At 40.0% G+C, this 17,626-nt stretch overlaps 3 protein-coding genes across 11 annotated transcripts in view; 2 read left to right on the top strand and 1 right to left on the bottom strand.

Moving 5' to 3' along the window:
• cyth3a (cytohesin 3a) overlaps nt 1–1,029 on the top strand; it is a 28,436-nt gene extending 27,407 nt beyond the window's left edge. Inside the window, exon 13 of the mRNA XM_008315094.3 lies at nt 2–1,029. Within this exon, the coding sequence (XP_008313316.1) occupies nt 2–74 (73 nt within the window). The 3' untranslated portion in view covers nt 75–1,029. The remainder of the gene's footprint in view (nt 1) is intronic.
• Nucleotides 1,030–2,754: 1,725 nt separating this feature from the next.
• Nucleotides 2,755–13,344, bottom strand: usp42 (ubiquitin specific peptidase 42). 6 transcript variants are annotated; one of them, XM_017034361.2, is made up of 19 exons: nt 12,411–13,344; nt 10,356–10,513; nt 9,911–10,160; nt 8,921–9,127; nt 8,717–8,827; nt 8,144–8,243; nt 7,773–7,840; nt 7,582–7,652; nt 7,409–7,491; nt 7,192–7,303; nt 6,967–7,107; nt 6,585–6,691; nt 6,194–6,371; nt 5,391–6,074; nt 5,236–5,306; nt 3,921–4,958; nt 3,470–3,768; nt 3,326–3,391; nt 2,755–2,843 (listed from the first exon to the last, which is right to left on the bottom strand). In XM_017034361.2, the coding sequence occupies exons 3-18, from the start codon at nt 10,152–10,154 to the stop codon at nt 3,330–3,332; spliced, it is 3,576 nt and encodes a 1,191-aa protein (XP_016889850.1). In that variant the 5' UTR covers nt 10,155–10,160; nt 10,356–10,513; nt 12,411–13,344; the 3' UTR covers nt 2,755–2,843; nt 3,326–3,329. The 6 variants fall into 6 exon arrangements, with proteins under 6 accessions (XP_016889850.1, XP_008313328.1, XP_008313326.1 ...); XM_008315106.3 differs by having other exon boundaries at nt 3,466–3,768; nt 10,422–10,513; XM_008315104.3 differs by having other exon boundaries at nt 10,422–10,513.
• An 824-nt stretch (nt 13,345–14,168) lies between these two features.
• LOC103382341 (ankyrin repeat domain-containing protein 61) lies at nt 14,169–17,625 on the top strand. Of its 4 annotated transcripts, none has more exons than XM_008315099.3 (5): nt 14,169–15,064; nt 15,228–15,322; nt 15,809–16,001; nt 16,168–16,368; nt 17,010–17,625. In XM_008315099.3, the coding sequence occupies exons 1-5, from the start codon at nt 14,936–14,938 to the stop codon at nt 17,592–17,594; spliced, it is 1,203 nt and encodes a 400-aa protein (XP_008313321.1). In that variant the 5' UTR covers nt 14,169–14,935; the 3' UTR covers nt 17,595–17,625. The 4 variants fall into 4 exon arrangements, with proteins under 4 accessions (XP_008313321.1, XP_008313319.1, XP_024913490.1 ...); XM_008315097.3 differs by having other exon boundaries at nt 14,169–15,100; XM_025057722.1 differs by having other exon boundaries at nt 14,170–15,064; nt 15,830–16,001.
• The last annotated feature ends 1 nt before the right edge of the window (nt 17,626 follows it).

Genomic DNA, 17,626 nt, shown 5'->3' with positions numbered 1-17,626 from the left:
GGGCAAGTATTAGCAGAGATCCTTTCTACGACATGTTGGCCACCAGAAAACGCAGGATAGCCAATAAGAAATGACTCAGAGACTCAGACTGGACTGAACCAGATCAGGTGATGTTTGGACCTGAGGTGAATGCGAATCTGTGACGGTGCAGGACGGACTCTGGACAAGAGAGGAAGAGCACTGTCTCTAAGGATAAGGACTGGAGGAGCAGCAGCCATGTCTGGAATTCAAGGATATTTTTGTGATAAAATTTGTCTGAGGCAACGTCGCCCTCTGTAGGACGTATATGGAACTAAGAATTCTTCACTACAAATTCACAGGGAGGACCTGTGTCCAGTGACACATTCCTTTCACCTGGAAGTTTTTATTAACATCTACATAAGAACTCTTTTTTTTCTAAATCAGCTGGTCTGATGTCACTGACTCTGTGATACACTTTTGATTTAAACCACTTTGCAGAACATTACCAAACATTTAGTGGTGTTCTCACCTGTTCTAAGCTAATTTTCATACATTCTGATCATCTCGGTTCTATTCTGTTACACATTGAAGAGCCACCTCTGTGCCTCAGTTCATTCCTGTATTTATTTGTTTACGGTTTGACAGGAGGCAGTTCCCCCGCTCTCATTCAGTTACATGATGCATGTAGAATATATAATGTACATAGTGCTAGTTAATTTTTTTTTGTTCTTTGTTGTGTTAATGTAGCATGTTCATCATTAACAGAGTCAGAGCCAGTACCCGTTAATCTCTAAGTTAAACAGTTCAGTCCACAAACAGGACAACGACGTGATGTGGTGAGAAGGTGACATTTCCTGGAATCATGATGAAGAGCAGGAAAAAAATAGAGAAGAAAAGAGAAGAAAAAGGGGTTTGACAAAACTGTGAAATCCAATCATGTGATGGGGCCAGCTCTGATCAAACCACCTCAAATCCTCAGTTTTACTTTAGCTTCCAGGTTTGATGTTTGTTTGGAAATCTCCTAAACCTGAATACTCTGAATAAAAAAAAAAACGCATTATGATCAGAGAACTGTGTGCGTGTGTGTGTATATACTGCAGATAATAAGGAAACTGTAGCTCTTTGGTGGTTTAGCAGGAGAATGTGTGTGGAATTAAAGCTGCATTGCATAAAGTTTAGAAAAACTAACCCATTTGATAAGAAAGCGCAGGTCAACAAGTGAATCCAAAATTCAATATTTTCTTGAATTGTGCCACAGTAAGGAAATAGCACTGACCTATTTTATTTTTGTAGGAATAAACATGTGTTGACCTGAAGGTCATTCTGACGTTTCCACACATGTATTATGTATGATATCAAAACCTATGCAGTGCAGCTCTAATAAAACCTGAATAAGACACATCTTCAGTTTCAGTCCCGACTGTGTCGTCACCTCAGTGTGAGCGTTCTGTTCCAGTATAGAATAGTAACAGCAGCAAGCTCTAAAACTAACACCACCCATCAGTAAATCAGCATTTGTTCATACACGTCCGTGCTGTTTGTAAACACCGTCAAAGGCAGAAAAGCAAATACAACTGTTGACAATAACAAATGTATTTTAAGGCCTGTTTTTTTTAACCTTGTACATTGTGTATAAATCCTCACATGCTAAACTATAATGAACAGGAGTTTTTCTATGTCTCTGAGGTGGAAAAAACCTACAATAAAAACATCCTCAGTGATGCTTCCAAAGCATAGGCTACAAGCAGATGGGTGAAGACAGCTTCATCCACTTCTTTTATATAGTCTATGGTTGAGGGACTAAAAATAAACGTGAATTTTTTTCTAAAAACAAAGCAAATCAACAACACATGTACTGCTAATCCTGATACAGGATTTTTAATATATATATGTATATATATATATATATATATATATATATATATATATATATATATATATACATGTATACACACAAATATATAAAAATAACTGATAGTACAGTTGAGAAACTTAAATTCACAGTATTTTATGTTGCTAGAAGACGAAAAATTCTGTATAATTCATTAAAAGCAAACAGAAATGGTCCACAGCTATGATAAATTTTGTTTTTTTAACATACGATGTAAAAAATGTGAGAAATAAGAGTGAAAGATATATATATAAAGAGAGAGAGAGGAAAAACGAGAGAAAAAAAAAATCAACGTCTTGTTTGCTAACAGTTTGAAAAAGTACAGAGTGTGAATCTTAGGCTTCAGAGCTTCATGGAAACAAACAAAACGACAAAGTTACAATTGGGAAAATGTCCTCAAGTCTGTCCAGGTTTGAAGTGGAGGTATCTGTCAGCTGCGCCTTGTTCCCAGCACTGCCCCTCTCTGGCTCACTCATTAACGTCACACGTTTTTTTCTTTTGGTGAAAATTCCAAAACGTTGCATCTCTCTATAATTATGTATTTGGATATATTTATGTATGTATATATTGACATCTTGACTTACAGTTCCTCCTTGTCTTATGGTCATTCCCACTTGTGTTTTGTTTTCATCTGAAGCAGGTGGATGTCCCAGATGTTAGTGTCATTGAGTTCTAGTTTTGAAGTCCTGAGTTCCACTGAGCAGCAGTTGAGATGTTTAAGCTCCAGGCTTTTGTTTGTGATCCAACAAGAATATATTAATTACTTTAATGTTCAAAAATGTTCAACAAGATGAGTTTTTTTTTTAAATCGTAATTATTATTAATATAGTTATGGTAAAATAAACCAATGCCTTAAAAAATTTAAAGGAAAAAAAAAAGAAAGTTTTTCAACACTTCACGTTTTTACACGCAGTAAAAACGTTATTTTCTCAATGGAGAAGCACCAGGTCAGAGAGTTTCTCTCTTCCTTCTTCTGTTAATAAAATAGTTCCTGAAATGAAAAAGAAATTTCATTGAATTTTTTGCAAGCAAAAAAAAAAAGCAGGGGGTCAGGGTTAATAAACTATAACAAGGTGACTGTTGATGACAAAAGACACAGAGTTCAAATTAATGTACAGGTTCATACAACAGAAAATTGTGTCTAATAAAATAACAATTTTACAGGATTTCACGTAGTGGTGTAAGAAAATACTGATACACTGAAGCAACACAATTTTTGTTTCACGATACTGGTGTTGGTTCATTTTATTCTGCCTGACTGTAGCTGCTGCTGCTTCACATCTGAGAGTTGATCGTCAACAATCGAAATAAAGTGAATGGTTGACGTTTTCACACCAGACAGAAGACGGAGCTGTTTTTATGTCAGCAGCAAATGTACACAGGGGTCTTCACCATCACAAAGTGTAATCAACCTTCAAATGTATATCATCCCAGACAGATATAGGGTAAAAGTGTAAAATAGGAGCCACTCACAGTGTCAGTGTTTCAGGCCACTGGAGAATTTGTGGGTGTTACCGTTGGTTCGAATGTAACCGTTTCCTACAAAAACAGAACAAGTTCTTAGAGCCTGCAGGCTCTAAAGAAGCCCTTTAGCTGAGGATGACTCGTCTTACCTACCTGTGTGGCCGTTGAGGTTGGGGTAAGTTGAACCGTTGCTTATTCCAGAGTGGGAGGCAGGAGGGTGGTCACTGCTGGCATCAGCATTGTCCATGTGCTGCCACTTTGTGGGAGAAAAGCCGTCGCTGTCGTTGTGGTAACGTCTGCTGCAGCTCTCCTTCTCCCGCTCCCACTCTCTTTGCTCCCTGCTCTTACTCCTGCGGCTCCGTTTGGCTCCTGGGCTCTGGCTGTCCCACTGCCTCTTGCTTTTCTTCTTTTTCTTTCTTGTAGTGTCAGATTTGTCTGAATCTGTCTCAGAGCTTTCAGGAGAAAAAAAAGGTGTCATGTGAAACTGGACAATAAATTCAACACCTGGAGCCGGTTTTGGAACTGATTAATCTATTGATTATTATCCACTGCAGAACAAAACACCAATCACCATAAAGGCTGAAACATGAGCAGCATCACTCACCTGCTGTAGCTCCTGTCTTTATCCTTTGACTTCTTCTTTTTCTTGCTCTTTTTTGTTTTTTTACAGTAACGGGCCTCCGACATGTAGTCACTGTCTTTGCTCCGACATTCACCCGTCCTCTTGTGATCATGGTCATCTGAGTTCGGTGCTGATCTAGATGCAGTGTGACCCCGGGGAGGTGATCCCTTCAACCTTTCTGACGCCCTGCCGTTGCTCTTTTCATGGAGCACCCGAGACTCCCGACCGTCGTCGCACAAGCGTCCTGAGCTGCGACACTCCTCATAATGGGAATACCCCCGCCCCCTCCTGTCACTGTCCCAGTCCTCTCTGGGTTTTTCATAATGATAATGGTGAGCACACCTGTCCCGGTCCCGTTCCCTGGGATGGTAGTAAGTCTGTGAAGAATGATAATACTCGTCCCTGTAGTAGCGGTCGTCCTTGTTGTAACGATCGTCATCCCTAGTGTGTCGACTGTGAGAAGGCCATCGGACTTTGTTTGAGCGGTAGTGGTTGCGCTGATCTCTGTAGTCACGCCTGTGATAGTAGCGATCCCCGTCACTGTCTCTGTTGTGACTCCTGTCCCTGTAATGTCTCTCCCTGTCTCTGCTCTTCTCAGAGTTCAGTCTGTCTCTGTCTCGAGAACTACGTCTCTCGCTGCTTCGGAAACCGGACTTGGAATGGAGCTGCTCCTTGGTGACCTCTTGTCCTTCGGTGCCTTCTGAGGATCCATTTGTCTGTGGTGGATCTTTGGCCTTACTCGCAGCTCCGTTAACCTTTTGTGGAGTAGCAGGAGTTCCATCGTCTGATGATGTTGTTAAGGCCGCAGGGTTGCCGTTGTGAGTTGGAGGAGATGATGGAACAGAGTGGGTGCCTGTGACTGTAGCAGAGGCTGAAGGTGAGACACTGACGGTGGAGGATCCTGTGTGCTGAGGCGGAGGTTCAGATACAGGTTTAGCCCTTGGAAAAGTGGACAGGTGCTGGCTTTCACTGGCAGCAGACTGGAGGCCCTGGGACCTGGATGAATTACTGGTTTCTTTACTGAACAGAATAAAAGCAGAAACAAGAGTTCAGTAAATATTTAGTTCCAGTTGTCACTAATCAAATGCCACTTATAAATAAATTAAGTAGAAGTATTGTTAAATCATTAGGTTTTCAGTCAGACTACATGCCTATGTTTCCCTGGACATTTCATTTCCAGTGAGAAAAGCTTTGTTACCAAACCATATAATGTTATCTCATCGTGGTGATACCTGAAGACGAGAGCAGCTACTCAGTCAGGATGGATTTGCCAAACTAAGTTACATGTTGTATTCACCTTGGTTGGTTATAATCGGCATCAGCATCAGTGGAAGAAGACAAAGCAGCTGAGGACAGAGTGGCAGAAATCTAAAGGGAACAAAGACACGACACATCATCATCACTCTGACTTCACTGTGCGAACCTGTAGAATTAAAACACTCCATTATTTACCTGCTCAAAGGATGAGGTGTGTCCATTGATTTTATGCTGTCCACAATGGTTTCCATTTTGTCCTAACTTTGAGACTCCGTTCATTGACCCATTGAATCCATTTCCTATATGGTTAACTCCCAATTCCTTTGGCTGTGGAGACTTTTCAAAGATACCCCCTCTCCCGTTCTTTCCATTCAACTTTGAGGAACTTTTGTCCACAGTGCCACTGATCTCCTGATCAGAATCCTCTGAGGATTCCTGACTATAGGGAACCAGAAGTGATGATCCGTTTCCTGCAGCGTGGTGACCTCCATTACTGCACGACACGCCATTAGTGTGGTTCAGCTGACGAGGAACAAACTGAACATTTGAGGTAGACTGTGAGGAGGAAAAGTTGCTGCAGGAGGAGCTGCTGCTGGAGGAGGAGAAGGAAGGTGGATGACTGTGAGAAGATGTGGAGGAAGAAGAGGAACTGGAAGAGGACGAGGCCGAAGAAGACGAGCGGTTCTGCTTGTTATGTCCAATGAAGAATGAGAGCTTCTGGCGTTTGTCCTGGTCGGGGATTATTGAGGGACGACTGATGGAGTGGGAGACGGTGGAGGAAGAGGGTGGTCCATGACTGGGTTTCCCACTGGTGCTGCTGGACTTGGAGCTGGAAGGATAGTCACTCAGAGATCCATTCCCATTCACATGGAGTGTACTCTGAGTTGGATTCACAGATATTTTCATTTTTAGTTTAAAAAAACACAAGATATTAATTTACTACTTCATTAAAAACACATCAATTAACAGAGTTAAGTATCCTTTCTGGGGTCCTGCACCTTAGTCATGTGAGGGGGCAGCTGTGGACCAATAAAGCCACTGTTGTTGTTGTTGTTGTGGTGGTGGACGGCGGTGTTGATGCGTGGTGTCGCCACAGGCCGTGGAGAGGAGTGACCGGGCACTCCTGAGTGGACACTCACATGGCTGTAGTCGCCTGCTTTTTTCACATCACTGGATCTGGAATCAGAGACATTTTGGTGACTCATTAGTTCTTTGTTCACCAACATAAATTAGACACAGATTATACTGAACATTAGACATGGACATATGTTAGAACATTTTGAGAGCACATCTCCTGTAATCGTGACAATAAAGAACTAAATGTAATAGGTATTAATTCAATTCAACTGTCCCATTGAAGGCAACTGAAAGTGAGCACATTGCACTTACTTGACGTAGAAGAGGACGTAGGCCTGCTCAGAACAGTTCAGAACAGACCTGATATCGCTGACAGACACGGAGGAGTCGTTCATTTGATACCACTGGCCATTACTCGCCTGTGTCACACAAAAAATATCCCAAGATATAATTTCTGTTTCCACCTGTATGACCACAAACTGCCACTCCTTTTGTGTCATGACATTTCCAGAATTTCAATCCTGAACTCAAACATCTTTTTTCAACATTAATTCTATGCAGTATAAAGTGACAACTTTTGAATGTTACTCTCTATAAATTTAGTCTTATCTGCTGTAGTGAGCTGCCGACCGAATGTTGTAACAACAGAAATGGCCTGATGAAACAAAACAGTGATGTGCAGCTGCATCAGTACCTTAATATAGCAGAAGTAATGTCCAGCATGACAGCTGAACCCAGAGTGGACCAGCACAGCGTACAGAGCGTAAACCTGGGACTCTCCCTGGGACTGAGACATGAAGGGACGTAGATCTAGATACTCTGGATACTTCACATCCTGTGGGCAAAAAAAAGTAATAAAGAAAATAGTTCAGCAAGAAATATGAATTGAATAGAGTAGTTTAGATATGGCAGGTCTGACCTTTGTAATTTTGCCTCCGGTGAAATTTGCAAAACGCTTAAGTGCGAGGGTGAGGACATTAGGGTTGCGGTGGATGGTAAATCTCTTTGAGGCTGTCACCATTTTTTTGCACCTGAGAAGCAGCATATGTTCAGTGGTAAGAACAAAGTGATCAATGGTTCAAACACATGATCTTGGTGTTTCGACAAAAAACAAACAAACAAAAAAAAAAACGTACTTTGAGCACTTGTAGGCATTTTCACCATCCAGCTGTTCTGGCTCGACAAACAGCTCCAGAGCTTTGGTGATGCTGGGAGCCATCTGCACAGAGAAGGAAGGTGAACTGCTTACATTTGGTTCAATACCATAAGTCGTCCACTGCTCATCTTAGTGGCTCGTTTTTGTAATTACCTTTATTTCTAGAGCAATATCCAAAAAGGGGTCAAATGTGTCAGAAACCGCTTTGCAGTTTAAACATTTAACTGGAAAGAAAATGTAATAAAAATTAGTCCAGTAGAATGAAAATGTACAAAATCTGACAAGAAGAGGGGAAAAATAAGTTAGAGAAAATAAAGTAGACACGATTAAACCCCATAACTTACCTCTGGACCGAAGGTACCCACCAAACACTTGGTGGATAAAAGTAGTTGCCTGTGTTTGCCTGTCCAATCTTTGAAGAAAAGAAAATACTTTATAGAAACAACAATGGCAGTAATAATATCAAACACTTTTTACAACTATTGTTCTTAAACTACTTTTTAAAAAATATTATCAAATATATTATTTCTGCGAGTATTTCTTGGGTATCTTCAAACATGCTCCACTTTCACCTTATACATCAGACAGCTACAGGTAAATCCAATATGCACTGCAAATATCTCATTACAACTTAGCAGTAGGAGCGAATAATAAATTACCATTCGCTATATAACCAATGCTAATTATAACACAAAGAACGTTGGATGTCACTCACTTGGGTCCAGGTAAACAGGACTTTTGCATAGCATCCACCGTGTACCGCAGGAACTCGTGGGCATCCTCTTGGCTTCCGTAGCGGAAGTGCTTTGCTATCCCTTTTAGATGATAAGAAGAGAAGAAAACCTGTCAATACACTGCGTTACATGTTACCAGTTACACCATGTCTGAAAACAGTCACGAATTGGCCACCAAAAAATTTCCCTCCAAAATGAAAAGATAAACAGACCAACAGTGCCCCCTGTCTCCAATGTTGGGTACAGAACGTGTGGGTGCATGAACGGACTGCATCCTTTTATTTATTTATATATAATCAGTTTAATCAGGAGGCTGCAGCTAATTTCTGCAGCCATCTGGTGAGGGTGGGTAACATCCTGGACACTGCAGCACACAGCCTCATATTTACTGTATATATGTACTGTATATTAGAGTGAACATTAACAGAGTCCTTGATCTCTGTGTGTGGGAGAAGACCAGACTATCAAAAAAACTCAGCTGGTGAAACAATCTAGTTGCTGTAAAGTAAGAGAACTCACAATGGAGGCAAAGCTTTCAAGAAAATCTTACTTACTTTTGAGTTCATTGAGCACACCGATGGGCTTAATGACATTTCCAGAATTTGCAAACACTTGGGTAATGTGGTTTTGCATGGTGCACATCATACAGAAGCCAGGCTCATGACCTGCAAGTGAGAGACAGGAACAAAGACACAACTGATGAACGCTGCAAAAAGTCTGTTTGACAAAGTAGAAGAGGAACATGTATGTCGGCTTACATGTTTTAGAGTGCTCCCGTGTCAGCATGTAGTTAGCAAACGGTGGGATGTAGGTCAGACACTGCAGGGCTGAATTGAGGAAGCAGGTGTTCCCCATGTTCTGCAGACCTGCACCCACACGATGAATCTGTGTCCACTTCAGGCTGAGCTTCTCCAGAGGGAACAGGACCCTCTGAGGTGACTCGATGCCATCACCACTATGCATCACTGGACATGAAAAGAAAACAAAATCACCTGTATATTTAACATGCACACATGTTGCTCATCTACTGTAATTAAAATTTACATTTTTAATAAAATGACCAAAACAAACTTTGCTTTCTCTCTGTTTATTGTGAACATGCCTCATTGCTGTTCCTTAATTCAAACCTCTGGCTGAGTGCCTGCTTAAAACTGGTCTGATTATATAACTGGATGAGTGTGAGCGGAAGCAGCACCCACAATATCAGATGTGTTGGTGTTTGGTACAGAAAAAAAAGGAGCCAGAATTGCTCTTCAGTTGTGTAAAAAGCATGTTGCAATAATGTAAACTGACATCTTTTGTTTAAAAAACAACTTATTGTCTAGATTCTAAAGCAAAAGGTGAATACAAGGTTTTAAAACAGTTTACAGTAAACTTTAAGACAAACACAGGAAACCAAAAACATGGAGCTGGAAGTAAAATCATCTTTAGACTTGACTGTTTAGGTAAATAGACTTTAAATCTATTAGTTTATAATGTCACTACTTAATAGACCTACAAATGGCAAGGTCTAACTGGGCTTACATCAAAGGAGTAAATATTTAAGATAACTATTTTTAAGATCAGAAAATGTTTCTATGGTCTAAAAAATAGACTGTGTAATGTTCTTGCATTATTAAAGATTATATTAAATTGTTAACACCTATTAGAAAGGAGAGCATCCACAGAAAACATGTCCATGTTTTTCTGTAAGTCTCTCTCTGAAGAAAGTTAGTCAACTAGTAGCTTAAAACAGTGCTTGTCCATACCTTGCTCCTTGGGTCTGTCCACAGAGGAAGGAGTACTATTGTAGACAGCAGCTCCAGGTGTTGGACCCAGACAACTGCCTGGAGCCCTCAGCCTCTGAGAGTCACTGGGCATGGTGGGTCCCACCACCCAGCTGCTAGAACAGCTCCCATCCATTGCCAAATCTCTACTGTTGAAGGGGGACCGCTTAAAGCCCACTGACTGGTAGTCAGACTTATCTGAAGATCTGTCAACTATGGTCATCATTCATTGCTGTGCGGAATGCAGAGACACACAAGTACAAGATTTTAGGAGCTGAGAGAAATACACGAGAATGTATTTAAGGCAAAACCTTAACCTTTCATCAAACAGGTCTGACTTAATTGGACAGTTACAGCAGTTACTGCATACAAATCTGACTATACACTAGACATACTGACACTCAGTGAGGTGGTTGTTTGGCGATACCTTTTTTCTTTTAACGGCAGTTGGCATACACATTGATCACAGGCTTTTCCTTTAATTCTGCTTTACCTTTTTTACTACTTTCTGGCGTCTTCTATGTTCCATTCTTGGTGGTAATTGTGCATTCTCTGACTGCTTCCTTTAATCCATGTTGGCCCTGCCTTTTACACATAAAAGGAGTTTTGTTTGCAAAACACAAATAGTATACTGAATGTATGATAGAACGATACAACGTACTTGTTGAACATAGATATTATTTTTTAAACTGTTTTTATATGTATTATATATTGAGCAGATGTATATATTATAAATATAAACAGAATAGGTGACTGGGGTGCCTGTTGTAACTATTCTTTTGGGTGGTTTAGGACATTTGAAATAGTACCTTTGCCTTTTTTTATGCCACTTTATGGCTTCATCTGCCAAAATGACAGAAATAAAAACAAGGGGATGGCAGTAATCCACTGAAGTTCAGTGAGACGTTATAAATACATTGAGCAGTAGATCCATTTACAAACTAAAGACTCCTTTCTGTAACAAGGAACTGAACATAAATCAATCAACATTTTTAGTCTGTTTTTATTTATTTATTTATTTGTCAAACAAATCAATGGCAAATAGATGTCATTATTTTGTAATGGAATTTTTTATCAATTTCTTTTGTATTTATTTGCTTTCATTTAGAAAGACTGGGTCCCCCCCCCCGAAAGTTGTTTTGTATAGTTTTTCTTCATCATTTGTCTCGCTTATACTTACACTGTATATAGCTTATAATAACATATGAATGCAAAAGATGTTATTCAAGGTTTAGTTGTTTTTCGTATTTTAAAATATGATTTTCCTGGTTTTACAATCATATTTCCTCCATTGTATGTGGTTGCATTTGTTTTTTGGGAGGTGAGTAAGGGGGAGCGCAGGATGAGGCAATCTATATTTTATGATTTTTTGCGCTTTGCAAACTAATCTACTGATAATAAAATTGTACTGACTGTTATTTAAAATAATTCTACAATACCTTTAAAAGCAAAAACACAATCATTTACTAGAACAAACGTTAGTCGCAGCTCGACTGCTTTATTTGTTTTTACGACAGTTAACATCCGTTATGTTAGAAGGTTAATTATTTGTAGTTATAAGTTATAATTTTAGTTCAACAATAACATTTTCTCAAACAAGCTATCAAGCGAAAAAAATATTTCATACATATATTAAACAAAGGGCACAATCAGTCAATTACCCCTTTGTTACTTCTGCCAACTGTCGTAAAACGTTGCCAACACCAAGCAATATACCAAACGTTAAAAAAAAGATTGTTACGTTAACGAAAACTTTCAGTGTTTAAAACACAAATAACTCATGTGTGAACTCGTGATAACTTTTAAAGTGAACGTTAAAAGTCTAACCCAGCAGTCTTGGTATATTTCCTGGTCAGAAGCACGTTTTTTAAAAACGGCAGCTGTTCCCTCCCACCTGCTCAGCAGCGACGGCAGAAGCTAACAGACGGCTGCTAGGCCTGTAACACGCAGCACCTCTAAACTTTAACAAAGCACGCATTAAACGTTCTGCTAAGCCATATAAAGAGGCGACCCATTCTAAAAATTTAACCCAGCGGTTCTTGGAGAAGGCTGAAATATAAAGCCATACGAACAATGGGCGAGTAAAAGCCGACATCGCGGATTACGTGCAGCAGTACTCGTGCGGCAGCGCCGCAGCTAACAGTGCTAGCCTGCGCGACCCGAGCGACGCGCATTGACATGGCGGAGATTAACAGAGCCCGGTTCTTTCAATACAAAACAGCAGTTTCCTGTTGCCACTTTGGAAAATATTGGGTATAATTGTGCATAAAGTAGTCCCTCAAACCCGGCTAACGGGAGTCTCGGTGCCATTAAAAAGGAGGGGCTCGACACCGGCTGTGTGCGCTCGTTGCGCCTTTCGTTCCGACATGACAGTAGACCGGTGTAGGGCTACTACCGCATATTTAAGCTGCTCAACCAAACCAAAGTACCGCAGTCACAAATATTAAGTGTCACGGGACATTAAAAGAAACAATAGACCTACCTGTAATATGTTAGGAATGCGTTATTAAGGACTGTAAATCCATTCCTTATTTCCAGCGGGTGTCCGGCGGTGAACAATGACGTAGGTAATTGCCCCACGGGTACATCCGGGTACCTGGGATGAGACGCGCCCCCTGATTGGCTCTTTCACTGTGCGAAACGTGTTTCGAAGAGCAGCGTGTACTGTTTGTAGAAATAGTGAAACATTTTTAAGTTTCTTATTATATATAGTTTACATTCCATTTCAAATACCACAAATTTAATATAAAATAAAATAATTGACGCGTTGGAAAATCTGCACATACCTTCAAAAAGTACTTGGTCATGACACTAAAATGAATTTTTTTGTTTACATCACGAACAGGGAATCTCTATGGCAGCGTAATGTAGGATCAGCATGTCTATACAGTAGTCGTCGGTGGAGAAAATAAAATCTTTTGTTACTTTATCCCTAGGTGCAAAGACCATTTCTGACAGTTATTAGCTAAATTTTAAACATTTTTATTTTCTGCTAATGTATGTTTTAAATCCCTGGAAACACTTTGTGTCCAACTTCCCCTTTGTACTAGACCTCTTCACTTCCGTAGACCACAACCTACTTAAAAAGATTTTCTTACGAAGTTTAGATGAATAATTGAACATTCCTGTTGTGTAAAAAGCTTCAGGTTAGGTCCTGTAACTTTATAACATTATATATATCTCCTGGTCTTTGAAGGAGGTGAAAGTGCTCATTTTTAAACCAATTTCTTATGTACTATGTAATGGCAAGTTATAATAGTAATAATAATAGCAGTTTTATTTGAAAGATAAATAATTTACACCCTACCTGGTACATCTAGGTGTACAAGACACACACAAGCACATTCACACTCACAGGCATAACCACTTGTACAGTGGTTGGACAAACTCAAGTTTTTAGGTAGTTTTTAAGTGTCATGTTTTGCTCAAGTCAGAAAAATGAATGGTGTCTTTAGAGCTCTGGAGCTGACTGATCTTCCTTCTCAGCTGCAAGATCTCCTCCTCCTGCTCCTCAACCTTCCTCTGCAAACCATGGATTACCTGCATGGAAAAACATTTGTTGTTAATGTGATCACAGTCTCTTCACAGTATGCAAACAGATACTATTGGTTACTGTACCATGTCCTTGCTGCAACTACAGAAGAGTTCACTCTGCAGCATTTGACTGGCCGTGGGACGATCAGCAGGCTTTAAACTTATCAGCCTCATGATGTATTTGGCCAGTACTGGCCATCTTTGGCAGAAAGTGTCTGGGATTTTTCCTTCTCTCAGGTCTCCTAGGGTCCGCACCCGCTCCATCTCCGTCCCAAAAGGCTGGAATAACTCTAGGGCCAGCACTCCGATGCTGTACATGTCTGACTAAATGAGAAACAGGAGAACAGATTTAGATTAAAACTTAGTTTTATTTTAAATTAAGTTTATTTTTTAAATAAAATAAAGCTTGAGTCTATCCGTTACTTTTGAATCATAATCGGAGCCGCTCAATTGTTCTGGGGCAGCGTACACAAAAGTACCAACGCCTGTAGTGAGAGAGGAATCTACAAGTACACAGGAAAAGTTAATGTGAGAAATCAGCGCCATCTACCGGTTCTTATTAGTTCATATCCAGACTTACCATTGATAGGAGTCACAGTGTTTATATGTCCATCAGCTATAAATTTCTTGCAGGCCAGACCAAAGTCTCCGATTCGAACATGACAGTCCTGAGCATGAAGAAAAATGTTCCTCGGCTGCAAAATAGATATAACAAATCGTTTTGTCAAGATGCGATGTTTTTTTAAAATAAATGTCAAATAAAAATGTACATACATTTTAGTATTATTGTTACAACACAAACATTACCTTGGGTTGGATTTAGAACTTTAATTTGTTTTTTGTTGTTATTTTGCACTTGAATTGCTCAATGTGAATCTGTTTAAAAGTGTTCTTCTTAATATTTTTAATAACCATCACAAAAATTAAATAAATGTCATGACCCATCAAACAAAGAAAGTCATGACAATTATTTTTCTGAACTAAATTTCTGATTAATTTACTGGCATTATAGGGTCAATTGCCACTTTATTAGGTACACTTTATTCATACTAGACCTGTTTTAAACAACAGAATAAATTAAGTATTAGTCTTATGCTGAAAAAAATGAAGAAATACAGATATAGCAAATGCATAACAACAATTCTTTGAAGAAAAAATACAAAAGAAACCCTCAGAGTGATGCAGCAGACCCTGTAATTGTTATCCTGTGGAGCAATTTTTTAGTGATGACACAAAAAAACGTCACCAAATTTTAAAAAAAAGTAGCTCACACTGAGGTAGAAAAAAAACAGAAGTAACTTGTCAAAACACGTCAAAGAAAGGGGAAGTGCAGAGTATTTTGTTTGTGAGCCAAACTAGACCAACCAGATCAACCATCTGAGAGATACCAACCACTCCCCATCTGCTCCACCAAGTCCACACAGTAAGTCACTCGACTTCAGTGTCTTGTCATGTTGGACGAAAAGGAAGAACATGGTGATGGAAGCCCCAACACAAAATGGCAACTTTTACCACAACAAATTCTATTCTGCTATTATGGATCAAGATGATGGACGGATTACAGACCTGGCAGAAAGGCACGGGGTCAACGTTTACATCAAGGTAAAGGATGAAGTGCCAGAAAGGATTTTTAATAAGGTAATTTTTAAAAAAAAAGCCACGGAAAAGATGTAAAACAATGCTAGATAAATGTTTTTTACCCATGTATAATGTAGAAGAAATTACAAAACACATAGTTTGTCTGTCTGGACTTGTTTTGACCCAGGGAGGTTCTATCCTTCCCCTTCACCTGGCTGTCTGTTACCGGAAAGTGAAGAGCATGAAGAGCCTGCTGTCAGCGGGAGCAGACCCTGAAGAAAGGTGAACACACACACACATGCACACATATACAGGAGTATTAGGATAAACAGGAACACCTAGTAGAATCACACCCAACAAGATGGAACTTTCCTGGTGTTGCCATTACGATTAAATATAAAAAAGCGAGAAGAAAGACAAAATATAGGTAAACTAAAAGCTCAGGGATTAAGAAGAACTGGAATCATGGGTCCTTCAAAAGTCACAAACGGGTTTGATCACCAACAAACAATGGTGCAAATGTTGTAAAAGCAGAAGTCAAATAGACCAAACGTGACTGCAGTCAATCCACATGATATGACACATGAATCTTGACAAGAAAATTATATAATCATTAATATTTTGCAAAACGCATGACTTTCAATGACCACAGCGCCTAAGCTGCAGCTGTTGCAGTTTAGTTTACGCCAATGTTTTTGGTGTAAATGTTGAAATCATTTAATGTTTCTTTTGATTAATCTTTTGTGCATGTTGTTGCCATGGCTGCAGTTGGTTTTTCTTTCATCACAGGGATCGACTTGGTCGAACAACACTACATTTGGCAATAACCGATTGGCCAAGCAGGCTCACGATTTGGCAAAAACCGGATTTCAAGTTGCAGCCTGCGCTGATGGGTGTGTACGGAAATGCACAAGCTTGTTTGAGGCTCCTCTGTGAGCAGGGCGTTGACATCAACACAAAGGTGAGCAGCTTTTTTCAGTGCAAATAATCTAAGAATCAATTCCATGGCAGCCAGAGAAAACCACCCAGAATGATGTCAACCTTATCCAATATCAAATCTGTGTTTCAAAGCATTTTAAATTTCATGATGAAACTGTGGTTCTCTTGTGGTTCCTTTCCTGCCTCAGGTAGAAGGACAGAGTCAGGAGACGGCTTTACACTTATCAGTACGCTACGCTGCCCCCGCTGCAGTCAAGATCCTCACCAGCTTTGGTGCAAATGTCAATGCTGTGGACCACAGTGGGATGACGCCCCTGCACATGGCTGCTGGGACACTCCATAAGGACATTATTACCTGGTTGATTAGGCATGGGGCAGATGTCAACAAGGTGGGTTTTGGTTTTATTAGAACAGAATAGAATAGAATAGTCTTTATTGTCATTATACAGCAGGGGTACAACAAAATTGAGGAAATATTATTTTTTTAAACAATAATATTTATTGAGAAATATTATTGTTTAAATGTGACCTCGGCACAGTGTACCACTCCTTTTTGGCTTACTGGAAGAAGTGACAAATGATCCCTGCAAGAGGTTAATAATAAATGTAATAATTGTGAAAATGATTGTTTTTTATGCACATTAATCTAAGAGTCTAAAACTCACATCATCTTGGACACAGTCTGAACCGACTGGTCTAGACAATAAGCTTTCAAATACAGGAGGGTGCTGCAGCCAAGTGGCAAGAGGAGAGGTTTACACCAAGATCTTCCAGATCTGGTGAAATAGGCAGCAGCTAACCTTTTTTCAAAGAAATTGAAGGCATCACTTTAGTCTCTACTGAATCTACACACAGCTTGTTTTGGGGTTGGGGTGGTGGGCGTATTGGAATCACTAAAAGTCAACAGTCTCTTTTTTATTTGACCAGACCATGGTATAAATCAGCTCACCTTAGCTTCACAATTGAAAATACAAATTGCATTTTTTTTGGTTACTTCAGCAACTGATGTGAATTTCTGACTGTTTTTAAGGAGATGAAACAAAGTGGAAACTCCGCCCTACACCTTGCGTGTACAGCATTTGCCACAAAGTCCAGAATGTCCATGAAAAATGACATGAGCTGCATCTCTGAGCTGTTGGAGCATGGAGCTGAACCCGATGCTGTGAATAAGGCGGGACTTACACCTATACATGAGGCATGCATGAGGGGGAACGAGGAGCTGGTGGACCTGCTGCTTAGATATGGAGCTGAGGCCAATAAACTGAGCTGTACGGGTGAAAACTGTCTGTTTCTGTTCCTGGATCACAGGCCCAACATACACAACAACTCCCTGCTGGCCAAACTGCTCAACCTGACCTCGCCGCTCAACATCTACAATCACAGCAACCGCCTGCCCTCAACCCTGACTCTACCACACTTCTTCAAGCAGCGAGAACAGCTCGTGAAGCTCAGTCAGGCGCCGAGGAAGCTGCAGGAAATTTGCAAGCGATGTGTTTATCTGACATACGTCCGACACCTGAAAGAGGAGTTGAAAAAATCTTTGCCTGGGAGGGTGTACAACTTAATTTTTAAATGCTGGGAAACCCACAATATTATATTTATGACTGGGGATTAACAAGTTAATGTGACTCTTCGCTGAAAACCTTG

The sequence above is a fragment of the Cynoglossus semilaevis genome, chromosome 8 (genome assembly GCF_000523025.1).
Source record: "Cynoglossus semilaevis isolate Cse_v1.0 chromosome 8, Cse_v1.0, whole genome shotgun sequence".
NCBI classification, from domain to species: Eukaryota; Metazoa; Chordata; class Actinopteri; order Pleuronectiformes; family Cynoglossidae; genus Cynoglossus; species Cynoglossus semilaevis.
Note: the sequence above shows the minus strand (reverse complement) of the source record. Positions and strands in the feature narration are given on the sequence as shown.